Below are 26,786 nucleotides of genomic sequence, written 5' to 3'. Positions count from 1 at the left end.
GCTATAATCACACTTCACACGCACCCCTACCTAGCGTTCTAGTTGTCGCAGGTCGTCTCTACAGAAAGCATCATTGTTCGTCATATATTAGAAGTGTGGGTCTCTGGTGGCTCAGCCGTACTCAAGAACACGAGAGAAGACATGACAATCACTACTACATAAATCATTTTGCAAGATGGTTCCCTTTTATTAACCGAGACGGTCACAAAATCCAACCGTCTTGTAAAATGCTTGAGGATTTTCATAGGCAGATGTTTTTATTTATGGTTGACTGCCTCACAAAATGCATTTACCAAGGTGGGCATCAATTTATGAAGGTGGTTACAAAATAGCCACCTCCAAAAATTGATTTACAGAGGCGGGCAATCCAAAAATGGAGGCGGGCCACAACCAATAAATACCAAAACCCAGAAAAACTTGTTTTCAATGCTTCTATCAGGCTTCTGTATAAACAACACTTAGGGTTTTTAGCCCTCCAACTCTAACCCTCTCCCATCCAAGCCTGTCGCATTCCACTCTCTGAGCCACACCCTTTGCTATCCTCCATTCCTCTCCCTCACTCTCCCTCCTCTCTCTCCCTCTCCCCCTCACCATCAGTAGCATGCAGCGGTGGCGCAAGGCAGCCACCCCTGAGGCGGCAGCGTGCGGGGCGGCACCCATTGGTTGCGGTGGCGCTGGTCCTACTCAGCGCGCTTTGAAAGCGTGGAGGTGGAGGTCATGTGCCCTAGCTTCCTCCCCTTCCCTCATCCTCACGGTGGATCTGGTGCGCAGACCCCAGCAGCGGGGAGCTACTACGGCAGCGAGCACACGAGTGGGGGCCGCTCGGTGCCCTCCTAGAGTGGATCTACGTCCCTAGCGGTAGATCTACGTTAGGGGCCATGTTCTCGTGCGCTGGGAGCTTGGTGGCACTGCCTTGCGTGGCCCCAGCATGCGGCAGCGTGGACATGTGGATCCAGCAGTTGTGGAGGCTCACGCCCTATCGTGCTCGTGGTGGTGCGACAACATGGCTCATGGCTGTCTAGGTCCGACGACAGAAGTAGTGCATGTGAATCTAAAGAACGTAGTGATGCTTGGATGGGCTTGGTGGGCCTCGTCGATGGGCTCAACAAGCTCCATCGATGGGCTCTCTAGTTTTTTTTTATTTTTTATTGTTGACTAAGGTGAGCATTTGAACTGTCTTGGGAAAGATCTATTAACCTTGACCTTTGAACCAAGTCGATTGTGATACCCGCCTCTGTTAATCATTTTTGTCCCCCTCCCGTAAGTTTTTAATAGTAGTGGATGTATCTTGGTTCCAGCTATCGAGGCCCCACTTCTAGCAGTGAGGAGTTCTTCGTATTCAGAGCACATTCGGGGCTACAGTGAAGGAATATGAGAGTTTGTCTAGGGATCACTCGGTGCTATCCTAAAGCTCGTTCACGGTGGGGTTTCTTCCCAACAAGTAAGGGAATCAACTTTCTCTTCCTAGATTCTTTTGAGGGACGAGCACTCTGCTATTCCTCCTGGTTTGCTTTTGGTGTACATATTCAACTGAACTTGGATTGCTCCACTCCCCCTATGGGAGTCAACCTTCCCCTTATATCCTAAGGAAGGTTGGGTACAAGGTGGTTTGGAGGCTTCAGTCTTGTGCACTAGGGTCCAAGCGGTGCTGCTGCAGCATGGATGGATTTTGGTGTTGTCGTGGAGTTAAAGGAGCCATGGGCACCGCCTGACGTTGATGAGGCCCTAACACTTGACCGTCAAGGGCTGTCTTGCTCAGTTCAGCCTCTACTAGGTGAACCTTCTCGAAGCTTCCTTGGCGGTGAAGGTGCCCTGGCTCGAGGGGCTAATGAGCTGGCTTGGAGTCTAGCTCCCTAGAGCCGGTGAAGCAGTTTGTCCTGTTGTGTCATGCCATCTATGTGACCCTATCGAGAGAGTGGCCGATAGCGCCTCTGGCTGGCATTGTGGAGTCCTCGGGCCTGCCGGGGCCTTGGATGCTCGAAGGGTTGGCCGATGCTCGGGGCGTCAATCATTGTTCCGAGCGCTAGATCAGGCCGTGGTCGGGCTAGAGTCAGGCTCAAGCTCCAGGCAGAGGGCGGGGGCGTGCTTGGGCTTAGCTTAACTTTGCTCGGTGATAGTTTATCAAAACTAGAGTTAAGCCAGATCTGTTTAACTGTGCCCAAGTGTAGGAATCGGTCGGGGGTCTGTCAGTCAGGAGCCTTTCTGATTGGGCATGTTTCTAATTTATTTTTTAATAGAAAACACTAAAAGCTTCAAAATGGGTATGGAAATTGCGTACCGCCTTCTGTACCTTTTTTCTTAACCTTGGATCATTTTTGGGACTTAACAAAGGTACATATAAGAAGGTCTCCAGTTCATTAATGTTTTTTTCTTTCATCAGCGTGCAAATTTTACCAGTATGGATTCACTTTGACATACATACCCTCTCAACTTAACTTAGAGATTTTATATTGTGTTTGGTTAGGATTTGATTGTATACGCAAGACCTCTCCGTCCTATGAATATAAGAAGTCACAGCTTACAGGATACAAGCAAATATCAATATACTATCCTTTTTCCTTATTTGTCTCTCCAAACCCACATTAATTTTTCTTCCTTCATCTCGAGGACAGTTGAACAGATCTATTGGTGATAGTTTATCAAAACCAGAGGTAATATTTCTAAAAAAATTGTTGCGGTGTCGGCCTGACTACGGAAGCATCAAAGAACCGTGGTGCTTCTAAATTCATCGACAGTGGGCCTAAAAAATTAGTCACTTTGTTATTTGGGCCATCAACCCCAGCCCTGATGCAACTACAAAATATGCATAAATAACCTGGGAGAAGCCCTTTGGCTTCTGGGCCCAGTACGCATGCGCCTACCTACTACTGAATGAACAATATACCACTAAATTCTGAATAATGCTAGGGGATGCAGCCCTGCTTCTACAGGAACACAATTTGCAATATACTCCTGTTTAGTTTCCTATAGAATGGAAAATATAAATTATCAACTACTTTAGAATGATGAAATGTAAAATACCAAAATTTTTAGAGATATGTTTAGTTTTATCCAAAATTTAGAATTTATTGCCCTTATTATGGCTTCTTGAGATTCTTTTAGTCTTTTTTTTGACACTTAAGGCTAAAATCCAAAATGGAGAATAATCACTTTTTTGCCAAAAAGTTTTGTATGGTGTTTAGTTCCATCATGCAAAATGATGGACCAAAACCTAGAATTTTTTTGGGATAAAAGGGGAACTAAACACCCCTAAAACAGATTAAATTTAAATCAATACTATTGCAACATAGTATCGAGTGGATAGACGGACAATAATTTTCCCATTTTTTTAGGTTTAGTTTCAGCGAAGCCCAAGCTATTCTATTTTTTAAGGCATCTGAGTAGTGTTTATCATAGGAGCATGACTTTTGAATTCATTCCCTGTTTTCATGCATGTGATAAAGTAGCTTACCCACCACAAGCACACATACAAAGCATGATTTGCACTCGATAACTAATCATATATGGTGTGGTAGGATGACCTGATAATAGGCCACGCCGGGACACACAATGCACATGAGTGAAAGTGAGTCTGCTTGCTCTCTCTATATAATGTCATTTGCATCTAGAAATTCATATAATTGGTGTTTGCCAACCTCTTTATAACAAGTTGCAGTATTGCATCTGAGATGTTGGAGCAAAACAATACAAGACAATTACTTGGTTGGTTCATCTATAGATTGTAATAAAATCTCACATGGTTGTGTAACGCCTTTGGAATTATCAACTTGCCGAGCAGAGTTGGAGCAGCAAAGACAGATCTTTGAGCGCAGTCTCATTGAAGTTCAATATTTAGTTCGCCGGGAACCCGATAATATTTCATTGGGATGGCCATAACTCATCCATTCAAAGTGTGATTGAGGTCAACGAGCACTTGAAGGACAACTTGTTTGATAGGTTTTCAACAAGGCCTTCAAATCAAGTTGGGTGTCCAATACATATCAAGTTCAAGTCCATCTTGAACTCCAAGCAGTACTAAAATGGATGCCCATGCCACATACAACTTCATTTTTGACATTCTACCTTTGCACTAAAATATAAAAAGATAAACTTTCTCATGGCACCAGTCTCATATCAAAATTGCTTCCAAATCAACGGGAATCCCCGAACAAGTGGTTGTTTAGAAACAGTTGGGGTGTTGTGTCAGGATCTTTTGGACTATTGAGCCTTGTAATGTGTCGATACCCTTTAGGAACATGAATAGTGTTCATTGGTCGTCCTTAGACTATGCATTCAGTAGTTGTCATCCAAGTTACGGTCTAGTTTTTGCTTTAGATCTATCTTATTCCACACTTTTTTTGAACTCAACCTCCATGATCTTCACTAGGCCAAACCCTCGTTTGTGGTACGCGTCTTGCACTACTTAGGTAGGTCATGGCTCATCCTGGTTGTCAAAGTACATATCATGCCCTCTAGAGAGTAATCGCCTATGCCTCATGTATACCATCGATGTTTTAAGTAAATGTAGTAAGTGCCATCAAAGCATACTACACAAATTGTCTTCCCTTTTATCTATTTTGACCCTTTTCTCCCATAGTTTATTCATATATATGTTATCTAGTAGTGGCTCTAAGAATATAGCTATGTCAAAACTAGGCTACTTTGGTCTTAAAATAAGGATGATCAATATAAGGTACTTGCACTTCTGAAGTAGCCATGGAGGAAAGTTCTAAATGGTAAGTTTAACTGACCATGTGCTATGCGAGATGCTTAGTGGATTCATCCATTTGTACTCAGTGCGAACCTAACGTTCCTCAGCTCATCATGGAACTTTGGGTACATGGCATCAAAATGCTTCCATTGCCAGGCATCGACATAGTGTCATAGTTTTCCATTGTCCTGCTTGCTCATAAGATGCATGCTATGACATCAGCTTAGCATCCTAGGGGTTTATAAATAGACACCGCATATCATCCTCAGGTTTTTTAACAGAAGTTCGAACATGGCCATATATACCACATCACTAGGACAAGAATTCTCCTCTACATGCAACTTTCTGCCTCCTCCTCATGAGAGATCTGCTTCGCACTACTCTTCTTGCTTGCCTTCTACTTCAACCTACTCAAGGCTCCTTCATCATTCACATCCACGTGACATCTAACATTATTCATCATGTATTGACTATTGTTGCAGCTCAGATAGCTCTCCAAGTTCTCACATTGGGTGCCCCGGTACAAGATAAAGTGGTCAAGGCAAGCATGGATCTTTTGAAGACACGACATCACTAGTCAGATCAGCTTCTTCACCTAATACATATTGGCAGGCAATCTATTACCCTTTGGAAGCAGAGAACCAAGGGACCATTGAAGCTAGCATTGGACCATCGAAAATGAGCCTTTATCATAACATATGGAGATCAAAATTCAACACTACCCATTCCTTTAGACAACCCTCATAGATTGGATCCTTTGCCACTTGCTATGTCACTTTGAAGTTGTTTAGCCACCTAGGAGTCCCATACTGGAGGTCGTCACTATTGTGGTGGCAAACAAACTCCTCAAAGAACGTCGTGTCTAAAAGGTCATCAAAGCCACCTCACCATCCTCATCATCACTATCGCTATCTGCATTTTCGACAAAATCATCAATCATGATAAAATCATTGTCACCGTCAATGTCGTGCCTGTAAGATGTGGTTCCTCCTCCACCATGATCTTGCATCGTCATGCCACATCCATGGTCTGCATGCAAATGGTGATGTTTGTCTAGATGCAACACTTGCTTCTGCTTCGCTGCAAAACTTTCAAACCCTAAACCCTTGACAATACCCCACTAAAAGATTTTACATATGACACCCTATCGATTTGCACTCAAAGCATGCTTTCAATCACTACCAACAAACTTTGTGACTTGTTCCATGAAAGTGTGTGCTATCCTTGATATCTTGTACATCCATTCTGACCTTTCCATGACCTTTCCATGATGATAATTAACCTTGTAACAGTAGGAAAAAATATTAGGATACATCCTAATGAGATGGTGCATGCATGTGTGTATATTATCTTCTTTTTCTCCAATACAAACAAAAATACTTGAATGACAGAAATTGTGTATGTATGGAACTTTTATTTGTCTCAAACAAACAAAAATATGCAAGCATACAAATAAAAAAACAAGATGATGAACTAGATCTAGTTTCTCTCTCCTCCACCATAGGTCTAGATCTAGATCACTACAAAACCACCAAAAACTTCAAAAAGCACGAAAAAGGATATGATAGTGCATACCAAACTCCTATACAGCCACCTCCTCAAAGAATCCAAGAGCAAAACCTCCCCTTGAAAAATGATGTTTTTCGATTGATAGAGCTTTAACCTCGTCAAAACTGATGGGGAGGCTCTTGGAGAAAAGAAGATGGGGTGGTCATTAATAGAGGTGGGCAATGTAAGGTGATTGCCTTTGTTATTGACTAAAGAGCTGGCCACCTCCATTAATGATCTATAAATGAAGGCATTTGTCATAGGTGGACTGCCTCCGTTAAATCATTAACGGAGTCGGTCGTCTTAAGGTATCTGCCCCATTAATAGATCATTAACCAAGGTGGTTTTCTAAAGTCATATTCCTTTGGTAGTTGTTTAATGGAGGTGGTTGGCTTAAAGCGTCTGTCTCCGTTAATATATTATTAATGAAGGCGGTCTCCTAGCCTTAAGTCAACTGCCTTCGTTAAATATTAGTGGTGGAAGTCACCTTATTCCTAAGGGCCGCCCTCCATTAATGGAGATGACACCCTACTGTATTCCCCTCTATTCATGTTTGGACCCTATCCGTCACAAAATCATATTTGTAATAGTAGAAGTTCTATTATATATGCATCGAGATATTTTCTTCCTAAGTTTTGTTCCAAACCGTGAAGTTAGGTAGATTAGTTATCTGAGATGACTAGTCAGACTTATAGCTTCAGGAATCATGTGACTCGTAAGCCAATGTATATATGGTTGTGCCGGTTATGGGCACATATAGTGAAACCCAAGACTACATAGAGATAACAATTATCCAATAAATATATTGCTCTACTAAAGAAACTAGTTTTCACCGTCGGTCCAAAGGGTGGTAGGGCACAGTGGGGTAGAATACCGGCAGGGAAGATTGTTTTCACTGCTAAGTCTGCATAAGATAAGATCTGTTGGTGATAACCACCATGTTTATCACCATCAGATCATATGGTGACTTTTTTCTCAATCACGCAAAAGGTTTGCGCGTATTTTTATTAAGGAGAGTTTGAATACAAGCGAGGCGGTTTACATATGCAAGATCACTCTCGCACCTCACTCTAGTCTAGCCTATTCTCTGAACTAGACGCCCCAGACTCTTGGCTCCTGCGAAGATCATATGGTGACTTTACGGTGAAAACTATTTTTAGTCCCAATTTATCGTCCACTACATCACGACCAGTGGAATAATCTTATAGCCAAGTTGGTTAGCATGTTTTGATAATACAGAGGAGAGAAAGGATGAGAGCTTGGTTCTCATGTAAACAAGAAGCCATGGACAGGAGCCTAGCCTATGCAGTGGTCGATCCAGATACCAAGCGGATGTGAGGAGGTATATATAAAGAAAATACAAGGCATAGGTAAACAGAAGTATGTAACTAAAAAAACTTTTATATAGACAAATATAAGACAATTATTATATAACTTCACCCTTATAACTCGATTATATAGCCATCCTTCGCTCTATTTGTTGGACTTACTCTAAAACACACGGCATCCTTTGCTCACGGAAACACACACTGGAATTTCCAATAATGAACAATAATTATTTCATCACACCGGTACGCCGGTATATATGTGCATGTATGGTTTCTTGTGTATTAATTTAGCGACCTAGGCATCATCATCTATCTAGCCAGAGTTGCAGCAACAGACGTCGCTTTTGACGTATAGCCTCCTGGTTGTCCTTGCTTCCGGCACCAGGTGTCAGCAGTCCGGCGAGACGTCCGATCGAGAGAGAGTTGCACCCTGCGCGGCCGGCGGTGGCGCTGCCGCTGATTCACTTGCATCTGCATGCCCTGCCAAGTTCATGCATCAGGTCCGGCCTGCATATATATCACTATATGTGCAGAAAAAGGTACCGAGAAGACGCTAGCTTTACCTGCACAAAAGAGGCCGAGGGCTACCAGGACAACGAGGAGCACCTTGCAGACAAACATGGAAGGAAACCTGGGCACCATCGATATCGTCTCACCTCCGTTTGTTGGTTTAACACAAGCAAAGCTGGTCGGACAAATGGCTGATTGTGTGTGGTGTGATAATGTGATTGTTAGTTTCTGTGGTGCAGTCGTTGTGCTTGCCAGCGTCTATTTATATATCGCAATGGCGAGCTAGTCAATATGGCGCTAGAGGGATAGAACCCGTTTGATCCACCCGCTAAACTTTAGCTCGCTAAATTTAAATGCTACTAGAGATCCAAACGGTCCAGTTAAAAGACCAGCTAAAGTTTAGATGTTTCAATCCACCTGAAGCCAGTTAAAATTTAGCAGATTCTATTAGCTAGGGGATCAAACACCTACTACCAAAATGATGAAATTCTTCTAGTGTGTTTAAGTTGTAATAAAATAATACCACTGGTCATAGCATGAAAATCTCATTATGAGCCATTTAGTAAGAAAAATTTGTACTAAATTTTGAATATCAAAACACTACGAGAACCATACCTCACTAGAACTTTAATATTCTAGTTGTGACCCCAACTAAAATTTAGCTAGAAAACTTTTAGCTGGATAAAGTTTAACTTTAAAATTTTAGCTAGCTAAACTTTAGTTATATGGATCCAAATAGGCCCATATAATCAAGCACATGCAGCACAATGTTCACTGATCACCGTACAAAATTTCAGAAGTCACAACGTGCAACACACTCGATGAGTTTATATATATATATATATATATATATATATATATATATATATATATATATATATATATATATATATATATATATATATATATATATATATATATATATATATATATATATATGGACATCCTGCTGAACAATAACTGATGAAAACTTCATTAGATGCCTGTGAAGGTTTGGTAGAATTTTTTTTTGGCAATATCAGTCATCTACAACCATATATTTGATATCAGTGACCAAGCGGGTCTTGCATTGCTGCCGTCCAAGCTGACTCCATTGCATCGATCAGTCCAGCTGGCTGATGGTACCATGAAAAAAACGTTGAGTAGAATCGAAGTCCATTAGTCCAAGCTAGTCATGTGCGCCAGGAAACACATATGAAGCATGTTGTGCACTCAATAACTAATCATGCATAGTGGTAGGATGTCCTGATACTAGGCCACGCTGAGACACACAATATACATGAGTAAAAGCTCTCAGCTTGCTTGCTCTCTCTATATAATCTTGTTTGAAACCGGAAATTCATAACTTTGACATTTACCAATAAGAACTGAAGAACTCTTAGTAGTAAGTTGCATTGCATCTGAGATGTTGGAGCAAAACAATACAAACCAACTACTCTCTTGGTTATTATCTACGTTGTGATAAACCAGACAGCTATAGTTGTCTAGTGACCTAGGCATCATCGCCGAGACTGACAGAGGTGTAGGAGCAAACGCCAATTTTAACGTAGCCGCCCATATAGTCGGCGTTGCAGTAGTTTTTGCCATAGGTTGGTGAGTTGTTCTAGATATTGCAGTCTCATGAGATGTATGGTGCTGAGAAAGAGATTTATTGCGGATACTCTAGTGGTGGCGCTGCTGCTGCTTCACCTACATCTTCACCACCAAATCTATAACTATGCTAGTGTAGTAGAAGAAACAGATATCGAGAAGACATTAACTTCACTATCAGAGGAGGAGAAGAGGGCCATCATGGCTACCAAAACGACACCCTAGCAATGAAATCTGAACATCTTCATCTCTAGCTCGTCGGTGCAACACCTACAATAAAGACACTGCTCTATCTCAACTCGAATGTTTGATCTCATGGTATGATTGTTGGTTCCTGTTGTGCAATCATGGTAGCCCATGTTGATGTATATAACGATGTCCGAGTTAGTCTATGGCTCACTCTAGCTCAAACTCAAATGTTTAATCTCATGTTATGCATGATTGTTGGTTCCTATAGTGGAATCATACTAACATGTGTTTGGTTAAGTAGAAACCTAGCAGTGTGGATGCCTGTTTTCAAAGGCTTTTACCACTTAGCTTTCTCCTCAATATAACGATAAATAATACTTCCTAATTTTCAAGAAAAAATGGTGGTAGGAACATAAGCCAAGCTGGTGTACAGGATGGAGAAAATATAGATATGAATAAAAAGAGCGCATAAGCCAACCAAGCAACCACAATTCTTGAAAGAAGTTTCTATTGTCATCCCTGTATTTTAGATTTAGAATACTGTAATACCCGATTTTAAGGACAATTAAATACTGTATTTTAGATTTAAGAGCGCATAAGCCAACCAAGCAACCACAATTTCTTTTCCGTTGTTTTTTTTTCTTAAAAGCCTTTTTCAAAAATAGATTTTGAGGACAATTAAATACAACCCAAAAGCAATCATCACAAAATAAAATATGTTTCAGCATGAATGCACAACCAAGTTTACTAAACTTATGATAAATTTTAATTTGGACAAAAAAAATATTTTATTTACTAGATTAAATGCCCACAAAATGCTTAAATAAATCCAATTAAATCCTATTAATTCAAAAGCAAATTTTTGGGTGTTACAAATACACACTCCATGGAACTATATAATAGATAGTACTTCATCCCAAATTATAAGTCATTGCAAGAATCTTGGAGAGTCAAACTATCTAAGTTTGACCAAATTTATATCATAAAATTATAACTATTATGATACTAACTAAGTATTATTAGATTTTTTTAATTATATTTTTATAGTTTATGTTACAAATCTTAGTATTTTTTTCTATAATTTTGGTCAAACTTGGAAATGCTTTGACTCTCCAAGATTGTTGAAATGACTTATAACTTGGAAATGGAGGGAGTAGTAGCTAATAATTAGCTCCTTTGATTCAAACAAGTCTAGCTAATTGTTAGCTAATAGCCGACTAACAACTATCTTACTAGTTTGGCTGAACAGCTAATAACTGCTAGTAGAGTTAGCTAGTAGCTAATATTGACTGTGAGTGACTATTAGGTAGGAAAAAATCAATGTCACCCAATAAGATTTGAAAGGTGTCTACTTAACCGCGTTAAATATGAAACCAGTTATTGAACATATCAAACTGGTTATTTTTACCCCTGGGGTGGTTTTGCTATGCGGTTTTGCTTGCGTGGCAATGGTTTTGCTTGTGTGGCAGTCCAGTCGATCTGGATGTGTTAGACACGCTGGAACTTGGGCCCGCTCGCCAGGTGCCTATTTGTTCTTGGGCCGGGCGGATGGAACAGGGGCGGGCGCGTGACCTCGCAGGCGGCGTGACCACGCGGCCACGTCGGGCAGATGCTGTGCCATCGCCATGCTGCGCCGGTGATATGCCTGCATCTCTCACTCAATCTCCGTGTCTCCTCTCTCTGTTCGTTGTACAAACAGAGAGCAGTAGCCGGTGGCAACCAAAACTTACTGCAACACGACTAAAAAGTTACAACGAAGGTACAAAAAAATTTTACATGACTCGGGTGTTTAGTTCCTCTACAATTCCAAAAAAAATTGGGTTTTGATTCACTATTTTGCAAAATGGAACTAAACCATGCAAAAATTTTCGCTAAAATGGCGGTTATTCTCCATTTTGAATTTTGGCCTCAAAAGACCAAAAAATGTCAAAAAGAGCCCAAAAGGCCCTCATGATGACAATAAATTCTGTATTTTGGATGGAGCTAAACATGACCCTAAAAATTTTAGCATTTACATTACATCATTCCAAAGTATGGCATTTTGCATTTTTTTTTTTGGAACTAAACACCCCAAAAGTAAAACTTCTAACATCTACAAATTCCTTGGGCTCTGGCGGGGACTGAACGAAGGTGACGAATTTCCAAAATTTGTTGACGATATAGGGTGCAGCTGGCTCTCGCTATGGCAATTTCCATATCTACCACCCACTGGTATGGTGCAAGGAGGAACAATGTGTTCCTGCTGCATGCTCTAGAACACATTGTTCCTCCTTGCTGAACAAAGGTGCAAAGAGGAACAATGTGATCTTCCATAGAATAATGTATTCTATGGAAATTTGCATAAATTTATGAAAATCAGCTGGCTCTCGCTGATTTTTGCGGCGGCTCGGTGCGGAAGCGGTAGAGAAGACCGAGGGAGGGGTGCGGGGAGGTGGGGGAAGAGACTGCAGAACTGATGGGTCCTTGGCCTACAGCTGAGCTGAGCATCGCAGTGGGCACACGGTAGCGGCACAATGAGTTACCAGCTCCTGTATGGCGAAAATCAGCGAGGCTAGGCCCTGCGAGATCGTCGCTGCTGTGGTGTCCGAGGCACTGCCATCGCACCACCTCAAGTCGCACCTCAGAGACTGCCAATATGGTATGTTTGCCTTGATATGTACTATCTCCATCCCAAATTATAAGTCGTTTGACTTTTTTTACTCTAAGTTTGACCAGTCGTCTTATTCAAACAATTTATGCAAATATAGTCAAATTTAAGTCATTCTTGAAGAACTTTTATTAATAAACCAATACACAACAAAAAAAAAGTAATATTTTGTACAAAACTTTGAATAAGACGAGTGGTCAAACTTGGTATTAAAAAAGTCAAACGATTTACAATTTGGGATGGATTGAGTAATTGATTATATCCATTATTTGCGTCAATTTTAATCATATTCAAACAAAAATTCCATTATCATCCTCGGCTGCTGCTAATTGGTGACGAAACATGCAGTAGCATTATATTGGTCCTTCTTCTGACAGTTGGAGCACTGTAACACTTGGCCATTCCTAATGGCAATCACGGAGCATTCTGATATACAAAGCGCGAAAGTGCATCCAGGTAAATGGAAACTGATCGTCGTCGGAACTGCATGCACATGATCCATAGCTGGCTTTTTAAACCACGCGTGCACAAATAAAATTACGTACTGTAGGCACATATTAAGAAGTTATATACATACCACCGTTGCATGATGATGTGAGGGTTGTTGAAGACATAATCACCAGAACAATGCAAAGAACTGCGCACTCGGCCCTCATTGTCTTGCTGATCGGTATATGAGTGGCAAGTAGAGATGATCAGTATTATTGGTGGTATATATGTTGAACTTGTGTTCTAGTATGCATATTTGCCTTGTTTGGTCTTGTTTATATACATGCAGTGGGATCTTAGTGTCGATAATGTATCCACAATAGAGATATATATGTATACATGCAGTGGCACATCTTATTGTTGACATATCCACAATAAAGATATATATGTATTCACAACAGAGAGGTATATGGACCCATAATAGAGATATATGTATCCTCATGTGTTAATGTTGAATTGGCTTGCCGGCATGATTTGATACCTTCTACTAACAAATAAATAAATGTGACACATCTTAGATCTTGATTTTACAGAACTTGGATCGTCCATATTAATGGTGAGGTATCTCCATTGTAAGGTTTACACCAGGAATTTTTTATTCGTTAGTGCAAAGGAAGCATTGGTGGAAGGATATACTGTCAAAGGTGTTCAATTTTTACTAAGTACATATGATGCATACGTTCTACCTAAGGACTGTGTGTGCACCTAATCAAACAAGAGGTTAAATGTCCAAGCTAAGATGGCCGATATACCTATTCTTCGCTATCGTGACAAAATAAGAACCAGAATCTGCAGCTGCCACCTAGGGTAGAGCCACCACCACCTGCTTGCTTCTCGCTCCTCCATCGCCGCCATTGCACCTAGGGCCCCTCTCCTTCTTCCTTTCTTTTGCGTCTGCCAGAGACAAGAAGGAGAGGGGACTCATCCTTTTTCTGTAGTTTTCTAGTGTCTTAGGCTTGAGTCCGTATAAATTTGTGGTGAAATCAGATGATTTTCAGTCAGAATCATATATTCTTCGATGATTGATACCATGAGATCGCTGTTGTAGGCATCAATCTCATCTATAGGTATTAATTTGTGGCTTTTATCTGTAAGGAGAGGGGTGCTTCTTGTCCCCTATGAGGAAAGCGACTATGGGTCAGTGTACTCATCGTCGATGATCACAGAGAAGAAACTAAGGTCTTGAGGTGATGAAACTGCATTCTATGCCCTACTCGATGATGCAAATACCAATGTTCTTTCAGTGATTTAGATGCATTTTATTTGGACTATTTCCGAAGCATTGGATCTTGCAACATGGCCAATGTTTTGGTGTTGCTCATTGGATTCAGCATAAGGACTGCACTTTGACTCCGGCGTTCGAGAGAAGCCATTGAGAAAGAAGACGGTGAAAGAATTTAGATAGATTATTATATATATTTTATTTCAGATTTTGTCATGTGTAATTTGGGGATGGTTTTTGCAAACATTTAATATAAGTTCCTTGTTTCTTTGAAAAAAATAGATTTTACAGCTTCTCTTAGTTACGTGAGGTTCTCCTAGTGTTTAGCATTTAATGTTTAGTATGATCAAGCTTTTCTCTACCAAATACCTCATAGAAATTCCCATATGCTAGGAGCGGTGACAATATTGACACAGTTATCAATTTTCTATGAGTCTTGACATTAAATACTTTTGAAATCATAGGACGAAATTTCCTATTGAGAGTGAGTATTTCATTATACTTTTATTTTATTTTATATGATATAACAGTCTTAGAAACAATGCCATAAAACTCACCATTGAAACTAGCCTCATATAAAGTGCATGACAATATGCCAATCTTGGACCACACAAACAGCAATTTGGATCTTTTAACTATCCCATTTTTTAATAAAAATAATACATTACGTACAATTTGGATAAGGATAACACACGGTCTCCAATATATACGTTGGACCACTATTTAATTTGCAGTTAAAGGTCACCCCGGTAATTTCGCATGAGGGAAACTTAATTTCACATGTCCCCAACAGTTTGGGGAAAATTTTATGCTAACTATTTTACAAATTAAAATATAGTTGTAATTATGTTCTATGTAAAATGTATTTCTATCTTTGATCCTCAATTTCTATAAACTCATCTATTTTAACTACATATACAAATTACGTATTATTAAAATATATTTTTTGTGAATTTACAAACATAAATCTTACAATATTAAATCATATGAAGTTCAAAAGAATTGTCAAGGCAGAAAAACGACTTTAGCCAAAATTTTAAAAATGACCTTTCCTGCTTTCCAAAACCGAAGAAACATATGGCAGGTAGCCTCCCAATCGTGTGGGATGCATACTAAACTAGTTCCACGTATAAAAGAAATAGAGAATGAAAACAAGAAGACAACTGGACTCGCTCCTATCAGTTAGCCTAAGGGAGAAAACAGCACTCATTCTTTCTTGGTTTGTTGGATTATTATTATTGTGTTAGAAATCATTTCTCAGAGCACTCACAATACAGACTCTATCATACTCCCTCCGTCTCTAAATACTGCTATTTCTAGGAGAAAATTTTGTCCACAAATACTGCTATTTCTACTAGCATACTCAGTCCACCAGCCCATTTAATTCTCCTCGGAACTTCCGTGGTTCACCAGCCCATTTCATTTCTTATAGGGAATAGTACTTCCGCGCATGGTAATTGTTTGAGTCTGTTTAGTTGGCATTAAATGCAGCTCGTTGGAACCAGAGAACCATGGCTTAACGTGCATGATTAAATGGTGGAACCCAAATTAATTGAGGGTAGAATGGTCTTTTGTTTGCCACACTAATTTGTCTGAAATCTGCTAGAAATAGCAGTATTTGGGGACGGAGGGAGTAGAGTCTAAAGTTATTTATTACCTCGAACAATGTGGACTTAGAGTCTAAATAAGACTTGGAGTCTTATTTTTTCTACCTCTTTCTTCAATAAATAAGCTACCACATCAGCAAAATACTATAAATAATATGTAATTAATTGTTTTAGACTCTATGATAAAGTCTTGCATTGTGAGTACCCTCAGATTTCTTGCTATTTTGGTCTCTTTTCTTTTTTTACTAGTCTTAACCATAAGCATTTTGTTTATGTGACAGAATCATTATTTAATAAGATGGAAATTGTCCCACCCAGCGTGTTGGGGGCAACCTTAGAAAGTGCATGATAATCATGCTAAAATTGAACCACACAAAACAAACAAATTGGATCTTTAACTATCCTCTTTAACGTCAGTCTCAATGATTGTTTTATCAAAATTTTATTTATAGTTAATAATTAATAAACTGCCACATAAACACTTTGGATGGTGTAGCAACTTTTTAAAGAAGAGAGAGAAAAAGTGTCCCTCGACACGATTACCAATTCTCATTTACAAAATCATGGAATTAAATTTTTCATTGAGAGCGAGTGTTTCATTTTTGTTTCATTTCATTCTATATGGCATACATAAGAGTCTTAGAAAATAACACCATAAACTTGTCAATAAGACTGGCCTAATAAAAAATATATATTAGGTACAATTTGAGTAATTAATACGCCGTCTGCAATGTACTCCCTCCGTCCCTGAAAGAATAGATTTCTAGACAGATTAGCATAGCTGCCAAATGACCAAGTTACCTTAATTAATATGAGTTTCACCATTAAGATGCACAGGAATCACTGCTTTGGGCTACGAGCTGTTCACGTCATTTACTCTCCAGCCAACTGTCCACCACTAAATGAAGGAGAGAGATGAGGCGTGTGCGTCTTGGATGCCACGATGAATACGAGACGAGCAGTGGGGACCATATATCCTAGAAATTGATTTATTTGGGGACAAATTTTTAGGCCAGAAATCTATTCTTTCAGGGGCGGAGGGTGTATGACTTGGACCACTATTTAATTTTGCAGTAAAAAGGTCGATCCAATAGTTTCACATGTTCATAACATTACTTCTGAGGAAAGTTTAGATGCTATCTAGTTTACAATTAACTTATATATAGTTTGAACTATGTTTTAAGTAAAAGTATTTCTGTCTTTAATCATCAATTTCTACAAGTTCGTATATTTTAGTGTATATACAAATTATGTTACTAAAAAAAATTATGGTGAATTTATAAACATATATATAGATCTTATAATATTAAACCATATAAAATCCAAAAAAATGTTAAAAGAAAAAAAGGACTTTAGGAAAAACTAAAGAAATTAAAATGACCTTTCTAAAACCGAGGAAGTACATGGCTGTGGTCCCAATCTTGTGGGATGCATACTGAACTAGTTCCACGTATAAAAAAATAAATAAATATTAATGATAGAATAAAAACAAGACAACTGGACTCACTACTAGCTGGTGTAGTACCGCAAGTTTTGTGAGCTCTATCTGCTGACACGACATGCTTACGTGCCCCTGTTTGCCTTCCCATCGATAAAGTTAGTCTCAATAGAGTTTTATCAAAATTTTATAAGTATTAATTAATGCTGATGTAGCACAGTATTAATAAAAAAAAGTGATAAAAATTTCATTGAAGTAAAAAGAGTTTCTTGAGGATCAAACTCTTCTATACTATTTTTAAAATCTAAATACATTAGAAATTGTAACATGAAATCCACATTAAAATTGGCCTAACTTGGCACGGCTCTCTTCCCCTTTCTCTCTATATAGAGAGTATAGATCACGATCTCATCCCATGGTACGTTCATGGCTGCTGTGAGAAAACTCCGTCTTGCATGAAGATAATGACGCTAGAGTTCTTTGGAGATGAAACTCTCTTATGTATTATTTCCAAAATCTAAATACATTAAAAACTACTCCCTCCATCCCAAATTGTAAGTCATTTCTAAAATCTTGGAGAGTCAAACTTTTCTAAGTTTGACCAAATTTATATTATAAAATAATAATTATTATGGTACTAACTAAGTATCATTAGATTCTTTCTTAATTATATTTTTATAGTATATTACAAATTTTAGTATTTTTCTTTATAATTTTGGTCAAACATGAAAATGTTTTGACTCTCTAAAATTCTTGGAATGACTTACAATTTAGAATGGAGGGAGTTTAACATAAAATTCTCATTAAGATTGGCCTTATTAACTTGGCACGGCTCTCCCTCTCTCTCTCTACAGAGTACGGAACACGATCTCATCCCATGGTTCATGGCTGCTATGAGAACAACCCTTCTTGCATGACGACGACGACGACGACGACGACGACGCTAGCTGCTAGCCACCAAAACGCCGAGTTTCCGGGACATCGGCCGCTTGTCTCTCTGGGCCACAACCGTGTGCAAACTGCAACGGGTACAAATACCCCCCACACGCTAGCTCCCGAGTTCCGACGACAGCCTCATCCCGATCTGCTATCTACTTGCATTATTATTGTGTGCACTTGCATTGTCCGTGCAGTACAGAGCTTCCCCAATCAAATTAAGATCCCCGTCGTCTCCCTCTCATGGCTCCTACCGCTCATCAGGTTGGTACAAATGCGTGCAATGCAAATCACATTTGCCATTCAACCATGCATGCATGGCTAAGCCGTCGCGGCGAGGTATCTGTCTGCTTGTTCACCAGCAGGCAGCGCGGGAGGAGCTGCTGGAGGAGAATAAGAGCCACCGGAGGAAGGACAACACCGTCGTCGCCAACAACGGCGGCAACAACAAGCAGTCGGCGGCGGCGTTGGTGCGGTGCCACCCGGCGCTGGCGGATCATCCGGACCGCAAGGCGTCCATCAGGGGCGTGGTGGGCGAGCTGCTGTCGATGGCCGGGAGCGGCGGCAAGGGCGGCAGGAGCCTCATCTCGCTCGGCGTCGGCGACGCGTCCTGCCACGCCTGCTTCCGCCGCGGAGGGGAGTTCGCCGCCGAGGCCGTCGCCGACGTCGCCAGGTCCGGCGCATTCGACTGCTACGCGCCGTCCCATGGATTCCCCGCCGCACGCCGGTGAGTCAGTCTCCGTTCCATCGGTTTGTGTGTGGCTGTGCACTTGTCCGCGTGCGTCCCCTTCGTTATATTTTCGCATGCATTGTTTTTTTAAGAAAAAAAATACTCCTGTTCTGACTGAGAAAAATAGTTCGTTACATATATATACTGTCATTTATTTTACCATATGCTATACGCGACAGAATTTCTAGAACTAATGCATGTGTTAACATGCATGCTTAATTTACAAAAGCCTGTGTGAAAAAAAAAATTCAACGAAAAGAACAGATGTACATTCACGTCATATATTTTGTCCTAAGACGTTAAAATTAACATGCTTAATCTACATAAAGCTCGTGTTTAAAAAATCGCATCACACAATTAAGGACACTGCAGGGCAGGATGCCACTAACACATGGCTGCAGTACACCAGTCACACTCACACACATCGCTCGCACATTCCCATTTCCAAAGCAAAGTACAAGAGAGAGATTATTCGACGGAAGTTGTGCTGTCCACGTGGCACCTTGACCTCGAGACACGTGGCTTCTCGGCATCTTTAACTTTTGGCTCACAATCAGATTGTCACCCAAATTCCCAGACAGCAACTTTTATTGGAGGACAGAGAAGTTACATGGAGTTAAAAAAAAACACTGTCCACTGAATATGAACTCCACATCTGATATCTCTGTCAATTGCAAATTTACACACTGCGTTTTTATTCATGTTCGAGCTCTTTTTTTTTACAAACTGCAAGGCAGTCTTACAGGTGGCAGTTGCTAACCACGCTTTGTTAAATAAGGCAGCACGTGGCTGTGAAGTGACCTCTCAAAAAAAAAAGAACTTCTGGAAAACAGAGGGTAGTTCCAAGCAGTAGGCATCACTTTGTTTTCTCAACACTATTCTAGTTTCTGTAGCCTGTAGTCCCTACCATTTGATTCAGCTTTAGGGCAACCAAAATAGTCCATATACATACATGTGACGCTATAGCTACTAATTTTCTTCAGCCAACAAATAGTCTATAAAGAGGATCCCATTAAAAAAAATCCCCCTGCTGTTCCAACCAACAAGAGAATAATATTTTTTATTTGCTTATCAGTAATCCATAATGAATATCTTGTGTTATGAACTGTTATATTGACAGATCAACAATATTTCAGATACCTCGTAGAGAATATTTTAGTTCTATAGACATCCTTCCCAATGGTTCTCAAATAGCTAATTTAGCAAGAATTTCATTGACTATTAAAGAAAGAGATCAAATAGCTAACGACTTCTAAATAAATAGTTTAACACAATCTCCCATAAACATCTCTCCCATAGCTCACGTAACTCTCTCCACTGCAGTATTTATTGTTTATTATTTATATACCGCATCTAGTTAGACGCCCTTATATTCCTACATTGTGGCTAAATTGCACTCATACAGCCAACCAAAACTCCTAAGCAAAATGCGCAAAAACCAAAAAAAAAAATTCAAACAGAAATAATTCTTTGTGAACTGACGCCACGGTTCTTCCGTGCATGTCTGCTGCTGAACCAACCAACAGCGCGGTCGCCGACTACCTGTCCGCGGGCGCGCGCCACCGCACCCAAGACGCCGACGTGTTCATGACGGTGGGCGGCTCTGGCGCGATCGCCGTCATCACCACGGTGCTGGGCGGGGCTCCGGGGGCCAACATCCTGCTGCCGCGCCCGGGCTTCTCGCCGTACGAGGCGGCCTGCGAGATCGCAGGCGCCGAGCCCCGGTTCTACGACCTGCTGCCGCGCCGTGGCTGGGAGGCCGACCTCTCCGGCGTCCGCAGGCTGGTTGACTCCGCCACGGCCGCCATCGTTGTCATCAACCCCAATAATCCATGCGGCGTCGTCTACTCTGCTCAACACCTTCTACAGGTGAGTTGATTGTTCAACTGCAAAGTTCAGTCATTCAATGGTAGTTCATGAATAATCCGTATATATTTCTATGAATATATGAAAATAAGCTTACAATTCTACGAATACCACTGAATTCTGCTTCTACTTCTTCGTGTCCATGTGTTCAAAACTGCAAAGTTGGCATCTTGCTGATTGCAAAACTGCATATCACTGAAAATTGTGCAGATTGCTGAAACTGCAAGAGATTTGGGGATTCCGATCATAGCAGATGAGGTATATGCACATATGGTTTTTGGTGGCAGCAAGTTTGTGCCCATGGCCTCCTTAGCTCACATTGCGCCGGTTATCAGCATCGGAGCTCTGTCAAAGAGATTCATGCTACCAGGATGGCGTCTTGGTTGGTTGGCCTTCTGTGATCCTAATGGCGCACTCAAGCATGTAAGGCACTTGGATCTTACCATGTTTTCGCATTACCCACTATATGAATTCAAATGTAGATTCACAATTTTGATCTTCAAAAGGTCAGGACTGCGACAGAGATGCTGCTGAATGTGACTTCTGGTCCTGCCTCCATAGTTCAGGTCAGGAAGCAATTGTTAAAAATGATTCTACATAGAAAAAAGTGAATACATACTAATGCAGATGAAATTTATACACACATAGGCGGCAGTTCCGAAGATTCTTTCAGTTGAACATCCGGAGTTCCACAGGAATGTTGTTGACCTCCTTGAGTCTGCAGCGGACGCTCTGTACAGAAGAGTGAACCAAATTGAAGCCCTGAAGTGCTACTCAAAGCCTGAGGGTTCAATGTTTATCATGGTTAGTCAGAGATCAACAAGATTCAGCATTCAAAAGTTTGTTCTTTCCCAATAGTACAAAGTCTTGATATTCACAAAATCCTGCAGGTTGAGATCAACACTTCAATTCTACATGGTGTTGCTGATGACATGGACTTCGCACGTGAACTGATCAAAGAAGAATGTGTCCTGGTTCTGCCTGGTATAGTTCACTTGATTTGTTGCAATAGTATTTATTTATGCAACCTTTAATAAGTGCATTGGATTCTCAGGCTGCTGAAAATTGAATGCTTTTAATAGGTTAACTTGATATTCTAGTACAAGATTCTTCATCCTGGCATGCTTAATCTACTTTAAAGTGATCTGCAGTGACAATTTCAGTAACCTTTTTGTTTCTTATTATTTTACAGGTTCTATCATTGGGTTGAAGAACTGGGTTAGGATATTTTTCGGAGCACCTGTCAATTTAATACTAGAAGCCTGCGACAGGATTGAGTTGTTCTGCCGGAGAAGGATGCTCAAGCAAAACAACTGAAAAATTGACGTTGTTCTGAAACCAGCAATTAGGGATTTTGTTAGCCCAGTAATAACATATATATAGCTTGAGTTTTTTTTTTCCAAGATATATGATGCACAATACGAGGTTTGTATATAGAATCTGAGAACAGGTGCTTATCTATAGTTGAATATAGGTTATACAAATAATTCAGAAGTAACGGTGTACACACTTGTCACTTCTTTACTTGCACCATTTGCTTGACAGATGCATTAAGGTTAGTCTTTTCAGTGATCAAACAACAAGGAAAAGAGCAAGCTAAGTTCATATACTGACAGTTCTTATTTGTTCAATCCATCTCAATTTCGGACTTCACCAGAAAAGCAGGAGTTATAAATGTCAAATATCATGTTTACAATTGTTGATACTAACAGGATGTTATAAAGATATATTGCTTGTTATGACATTTAGGCAAAGGAGAATCCAATCATTTGTGACCTAACATTAACAGAATGTACTACAGCAGCCTGACAAGGCCAAAAAAACATAGAATCTGTGAAAAACTGAGTTCTTTGAATTGTGCTAAAACTGACAACTACAATTTCCCAGCTACGCTAAACTTTATGTAAAAGAAGTGAGAAAATAAGAATGGTTGCGCTTTAAGGAAATACAGAACTTCCCATTAATAGCAGTAATATACTGCCAGTTTATATTATTACTGTTTTTCTATTCATGTGGCTCTTGTTGGTTTTTATCGTAGCCTCCACACCTTGCTTTTGAATGGTTAGGAAAGGCCGTACCTGACTAAAAAGCGAGAAGGCTCTGTCTCAATGAAGAAAATGTTCTGTCTGTCTGTTTAATGTGCAAAAGGAACAGCACTTTAACCAAGCCAAAGGACCTGTGCAGCAGCCAGCAGACATAACTCTAAGCTAGTAAGCTTACATTAAATGTTTTAGAATCTTCTAACTACATATCTTTATAATTTGTTCCAAAACTACCCGCATTGTGAATATATCTGATGTCAAACCCAACTCCTTTCATAAGTCACAGTCCTAAATGAGATTCGTGTACCAACCCAACTGTCTGCAACTATGCCATTACCTTCTACTAATCTACTAAGACTAAAAACCAAGTGCCAAGTTCGACCAACAAGCATTCTTTCCCAAAGGACTGACAACAACAAAAATTGTCGGAACACAGCTTTATTTCATCATAGTATATAAGAAGCAGTTTACCATATACCAAGTATCATGACTCATGAGTACTAGCCCAGGTTATTTCGAGCAATACACATACTCAAGCAAGTGAGCAAAAAGCGAGTGAAAGAGCTGGCTGTTCACCGAGTACGTGCGGCGTAGACAAAGGAAGCAGCTGCTAACACAGTTGTGGTAGCTGGACCCAGCCACGTCCAGACCACATTGGTCCCCCTGCGATCTGCCTCAGCGACTGCGAGCTGCAGCTGCTCAAGCTCCTCAGTCAAGTCATTGATTTGTTTGTCCCTGCCTGCAACTTCTGCCTTCAGTACTCCAATCTCACGATCATTGTCTCTGTTATAGGACTCAAGCTCCTGAAGTTTGAACTTCAGCTTCTCTGCTTCGTCTTTCTCCTGCTCAAGTTTTTTCAGAACCAAAATTTTCTCATCATGAAGGGAGGAAGACTTCCCATCAAGATCATCGCAGCAAGCACGGAGCTCAGCCATGCCACTGTGGAGCTTCTTCAGTTCATCCCTCAACTTTCCAGCCTCATCATCTTTAGCATGCACCATGCCTAAAGCATCATCTTTCTCGGACTTAATCTTGTCCATGCTCCCTTTCAGCATCTCCAATTCAGCCTGGATCATTTTCTTCTGAGAGTCATGTGCCACAACAGCAGCTTCATTCACCTTCACCAATTGGTCCATCTCACTTTGGAACCTAGCCACTTCAGCAACCATGATATTCTGCTTCTGTTCCATCTCGGCGACCAAGGCTTGAAGCTTCTCCACCAACTCCTTGGAGGCAACCATCTCCGTCTCCATCTTCTCCACTTCCAACTCCAATTCATGGCTCCTAGTAACAGCCGCTGAGACCTCAGCATCTTTAGCATGTACCATGCCTAAAGCATCATCTTTCTCTGCCTGAATCCTTTCCACATTCCCCTTCAGCATCTCCAATTCAGCCTGGATCATTTTCTTCTCAGAGTCATGTGCCACAACAGCCGCTTCATTCACCTTCACCAATTGGTCCATCTCACTTTGGAACCTAGCCACTTCAGCAACCATGATATTCTGCTTCTGTTCCATCTCGGCGACCAAGGCTTGAAGCTTCTCCACCAACTCCTTGGAGGCAACCATCTCCGTCTCCATCTTCTCCACTTCCAATTCCAATTCATGGCTCCTAGTAACAGCCGCTGAGACCTCAGCATCTTTAGCATGTACCATGCCTAAAGCATCATCTTTCTCTACCTGAATCCTTTCCACATTCCCCTTCAGCATCTCCAATTCAGCCTGGATCATTTTCTTCTCAGAGTCATGTGCCACAACAGCCGCTTCATTCACCTTCACCAATTGGTCCATCTCACTTTGGAACCTAGACACTTCAGCAACCATGATATTCTGCTTCTGTTCCATCTCGGCGACCAAGGCTTGAAGCTTCTCCACCATCTCCTTGGAGGTAACCATCTCCGTCTCCGTCTTCTCCACTTCCAACTCCAATTCATGGCTCCTAGTAACAGCCGCTGAGACCTCAGCATCTTTAGTATGTACCATGCCTAAAGCATCATCTTTCTCTGCCTGAATCCTTTCCACATTCCCCTTCAGCATCTCCAATTCAGCCTCGATCGTTTTCTTCTCAGCATCATTTGCCGCAGCTGCCGCTTCATTCGCCTTCACCGCTTGGTCAATCTCACTTTCGAGCCTAGCCACTTCAGCGACCATGACATTCTGCTTCTGTTCCACATCAGCAACCGTGGATTGGAGTTTCTCCACCTCCTCCTTGGTAGCAGCCATCTCTGTCTGCATTTTGACCTTTTCCAACTCCAATTCATGGTTCCTAGCATCAGAAGCAGAGAGCTCTGCCTCCAAAGAACTCACCTTCGTCTCCAATTCCTCCTTCCTGGATTGCAGAGCCTCCAATTCCTTCAACTGATCCTGAAGCTTCACCTCCATCTCCTCCTTGTACATCTCGTGTTCCTTCTTGAACTCGTTGAAGCTTGATTCCAAATCCGCCTTCTGTGATTCGACATCACGAGCTGACGCCGTCATAGCCTCCAATTTGCTCTCCAATTCGCCCCTCTCCGCGCGCAGGTCCGAGCTCTGGGCCTCCAATCCGGCAACCGCAGCCTCCAGTGCGGCCACCTTCTCGGCCACCGCCGCCGCCGCCTCATCCTCCTTCGCACGGAGCATCTCCTGGAGCTGCTCATTCTCCACGACCGCCGCCTGGAGCCGCGCCGCGTCCTCGGCCCTGGCGCTGGCCTCGCGCGCCGCCTCCGCCTGGGCGCGCTCGACGGAGTCCAGCGCCGCCGCGAGGCGCTCCAGCAGCGCGGCGCGCTCCTCCTCCGCGGCCGCGAGTGGGGCCGAGACGGCCGCCAGCAGCACCGCGCGCTCCGCGTCCGCGAGCGCGGCCGCGTCGGCGGAGAGCTCCGCGAGCCGCGCCTCGAGCGCCGCCACGCGCTTCCGCTCCTCGTCGGCCGTGCGGGCGAGAATGCCGTTGAGGCGCTTCAGCGTCGCGGCCTCGCCGTCCCCCCGATCCGGGGACGAGTCCCGCGCCCGCCTCGGCTCGTCCGGCTCCCCGTTTGCCTTTGCCTCCGCGGGAGCGGGAGCCGGCGGCGGTGGTGGCTCCTGATGATTCTCCCCGTCGGGGGCCTCGGCGGAAGCCATGGCGTTGTCGTCGGCGGAGGGAGCTACGGCGGCTCGGCGCTTGGACTTCTTGCTGCTCCTGCCCATGGCCGGCGTGTGACGTGTCCCCTAATAAGCTCCGCCACCACTACTAGGGCGCGGCAAGGCTTCCACCTAAATAGCTCGGAGCGGGGGTGACCGACGCCTGGGTCCCCGGCGGCGGGGAGACCGAGCGGTCAGTGGCGGGAGGGTGGGCGGCGGCAGGTGCGGGAGGGTGGCGCGACCGTTGGGAATCGTGCATTCGAAACGGGCGGCCAGGATGCGGCGGGGGCGGGGGCTTATCGCCTCCTGGGGCCCACCCGCACGCAAGGGGATCAGGGGGATGCCGAAAGGGCTTCTGCGGATCGCGTGTGGACAGGCACACGTGTGGCGTTTCGTGGGTCTCCGATGCGCGCCACTGGGTCGTCTGGGTGTGTGCTGGACCAGCAAGAGAGCAAGTGGGTTGAGTGGAACATTGGGTGGCTGTGGGTTTTGGTGATCAAAAAGCGCAAAGGGTGATGGGGAACTTTGTTTTGGTGATAAAAGAAATGGGACAAAAATGCAAAGATGAGGCAGACAGAACCTAAAAAGATGGGAGGAGGCAAGTAGAATAAAAGAATAAACTAAATTTTTTTGACTCTTTAATATTAAGTAACTAGATATATGACCGTACATTGCACGAGAGCCATAACTTTTACTCTCATGCATATACAATGACAAAATTGATTATTTTCAAATATTAAAAAACTAGTAGACAAATTTATATGGGCGATCCTAAACTAACATTTTTTTTATATATTGAGTCATACTATCTTTCTATTTATGCTATACATCCTTGTATTTTTTCATGCTAGAGTGTCCGTTC

The 26,786-nt window shown here is 42.0% G+C and overlaps 2 protein-coding genes and 1 long non-coding RNA gene across 4 annotated transcripts; 1 reads left to right on the top strand and 2 right to left on the bottom strand.

Annotated features, from left to right (window-relative positions):
- LOC110435239 lies at window positions 7,774–8,218 on the bottom strand. Its single transcript, XR_002452851.1, has 2 exons — window positions 8,130–8,218; window positions 7,774–8,046 (listed from the first exon to the last, which is right to left on the bottom strand). It is a non-coding gene; the product is annotated as an uncharacterized LOC110435239 (long non-coding RNA).
- Window positions 18,120–22,399, top strand: LOC110435653 (probable aminotransferase TAT2). Of its 2 annotated transcripts, none has more exons than XM_021461451.1 (8): window positions 18,120–18,458; window positions 18,560–18,921; window positions 20,451–20,793; window positions 21,001–21,213; window positions 21,297–21,356; window positions 21,439–21,594; window positions 21,681–21,774; window positions 21,983–22,399. In XM_021461451.1, the coding sequence occupies exons 1-8, from the start codon at window positions 18,438–18,440 to the stop codon at window positions 22,105–22,107; spliced, it is 1,374 nt and encodes a 457-aa protein (XP_021317126.1). In that variant the 5' UTR covers window positions 18,120–18,437; the 3' UTR covers window positions 22,108–22,399. The 2 variants fall into 2 exon arrangements, with proteins under 2 accessions (XP_021317126.1, XP_021317125.1); XM_021461450.1 differs by having other exon boundaries at window positions 18,557–18,921.
- On the bottom strand, window positions 23,255–26,064 carry LOC110435652 (myosin-9). Its single transcript, XM_021461449.1, has one exon. The coding sequence runs from the start codon at window positions 25,988–25,990 to the stop codon at window positions 23,405–23,407; it is 2,586 nt and encodes an 861-aa protein (XP_021317124.1). The 5' UTR covers window positions 25,991–26,064; the 3' UTR covers window positions 23,255–23,404.

This window comes from Sorghum bicolor, chromosome 5 (assembly GCF_000003195.3).
Source record: "Sorghum bicolor cultivar BTx623 chromosome 5, Sorghum_bicolor_NCBIv3, whole genome shotgun sequence".
Lineage (NCBI taxonomy): Eukaryota > Viridiplantae > Streptophyta > Magnoliopsida > Poales > Poaceae > Sorghum > Sorghum bicolor.
This window is presented reverse-complemented; position numbering and strand designations above follow the sequence as displayed.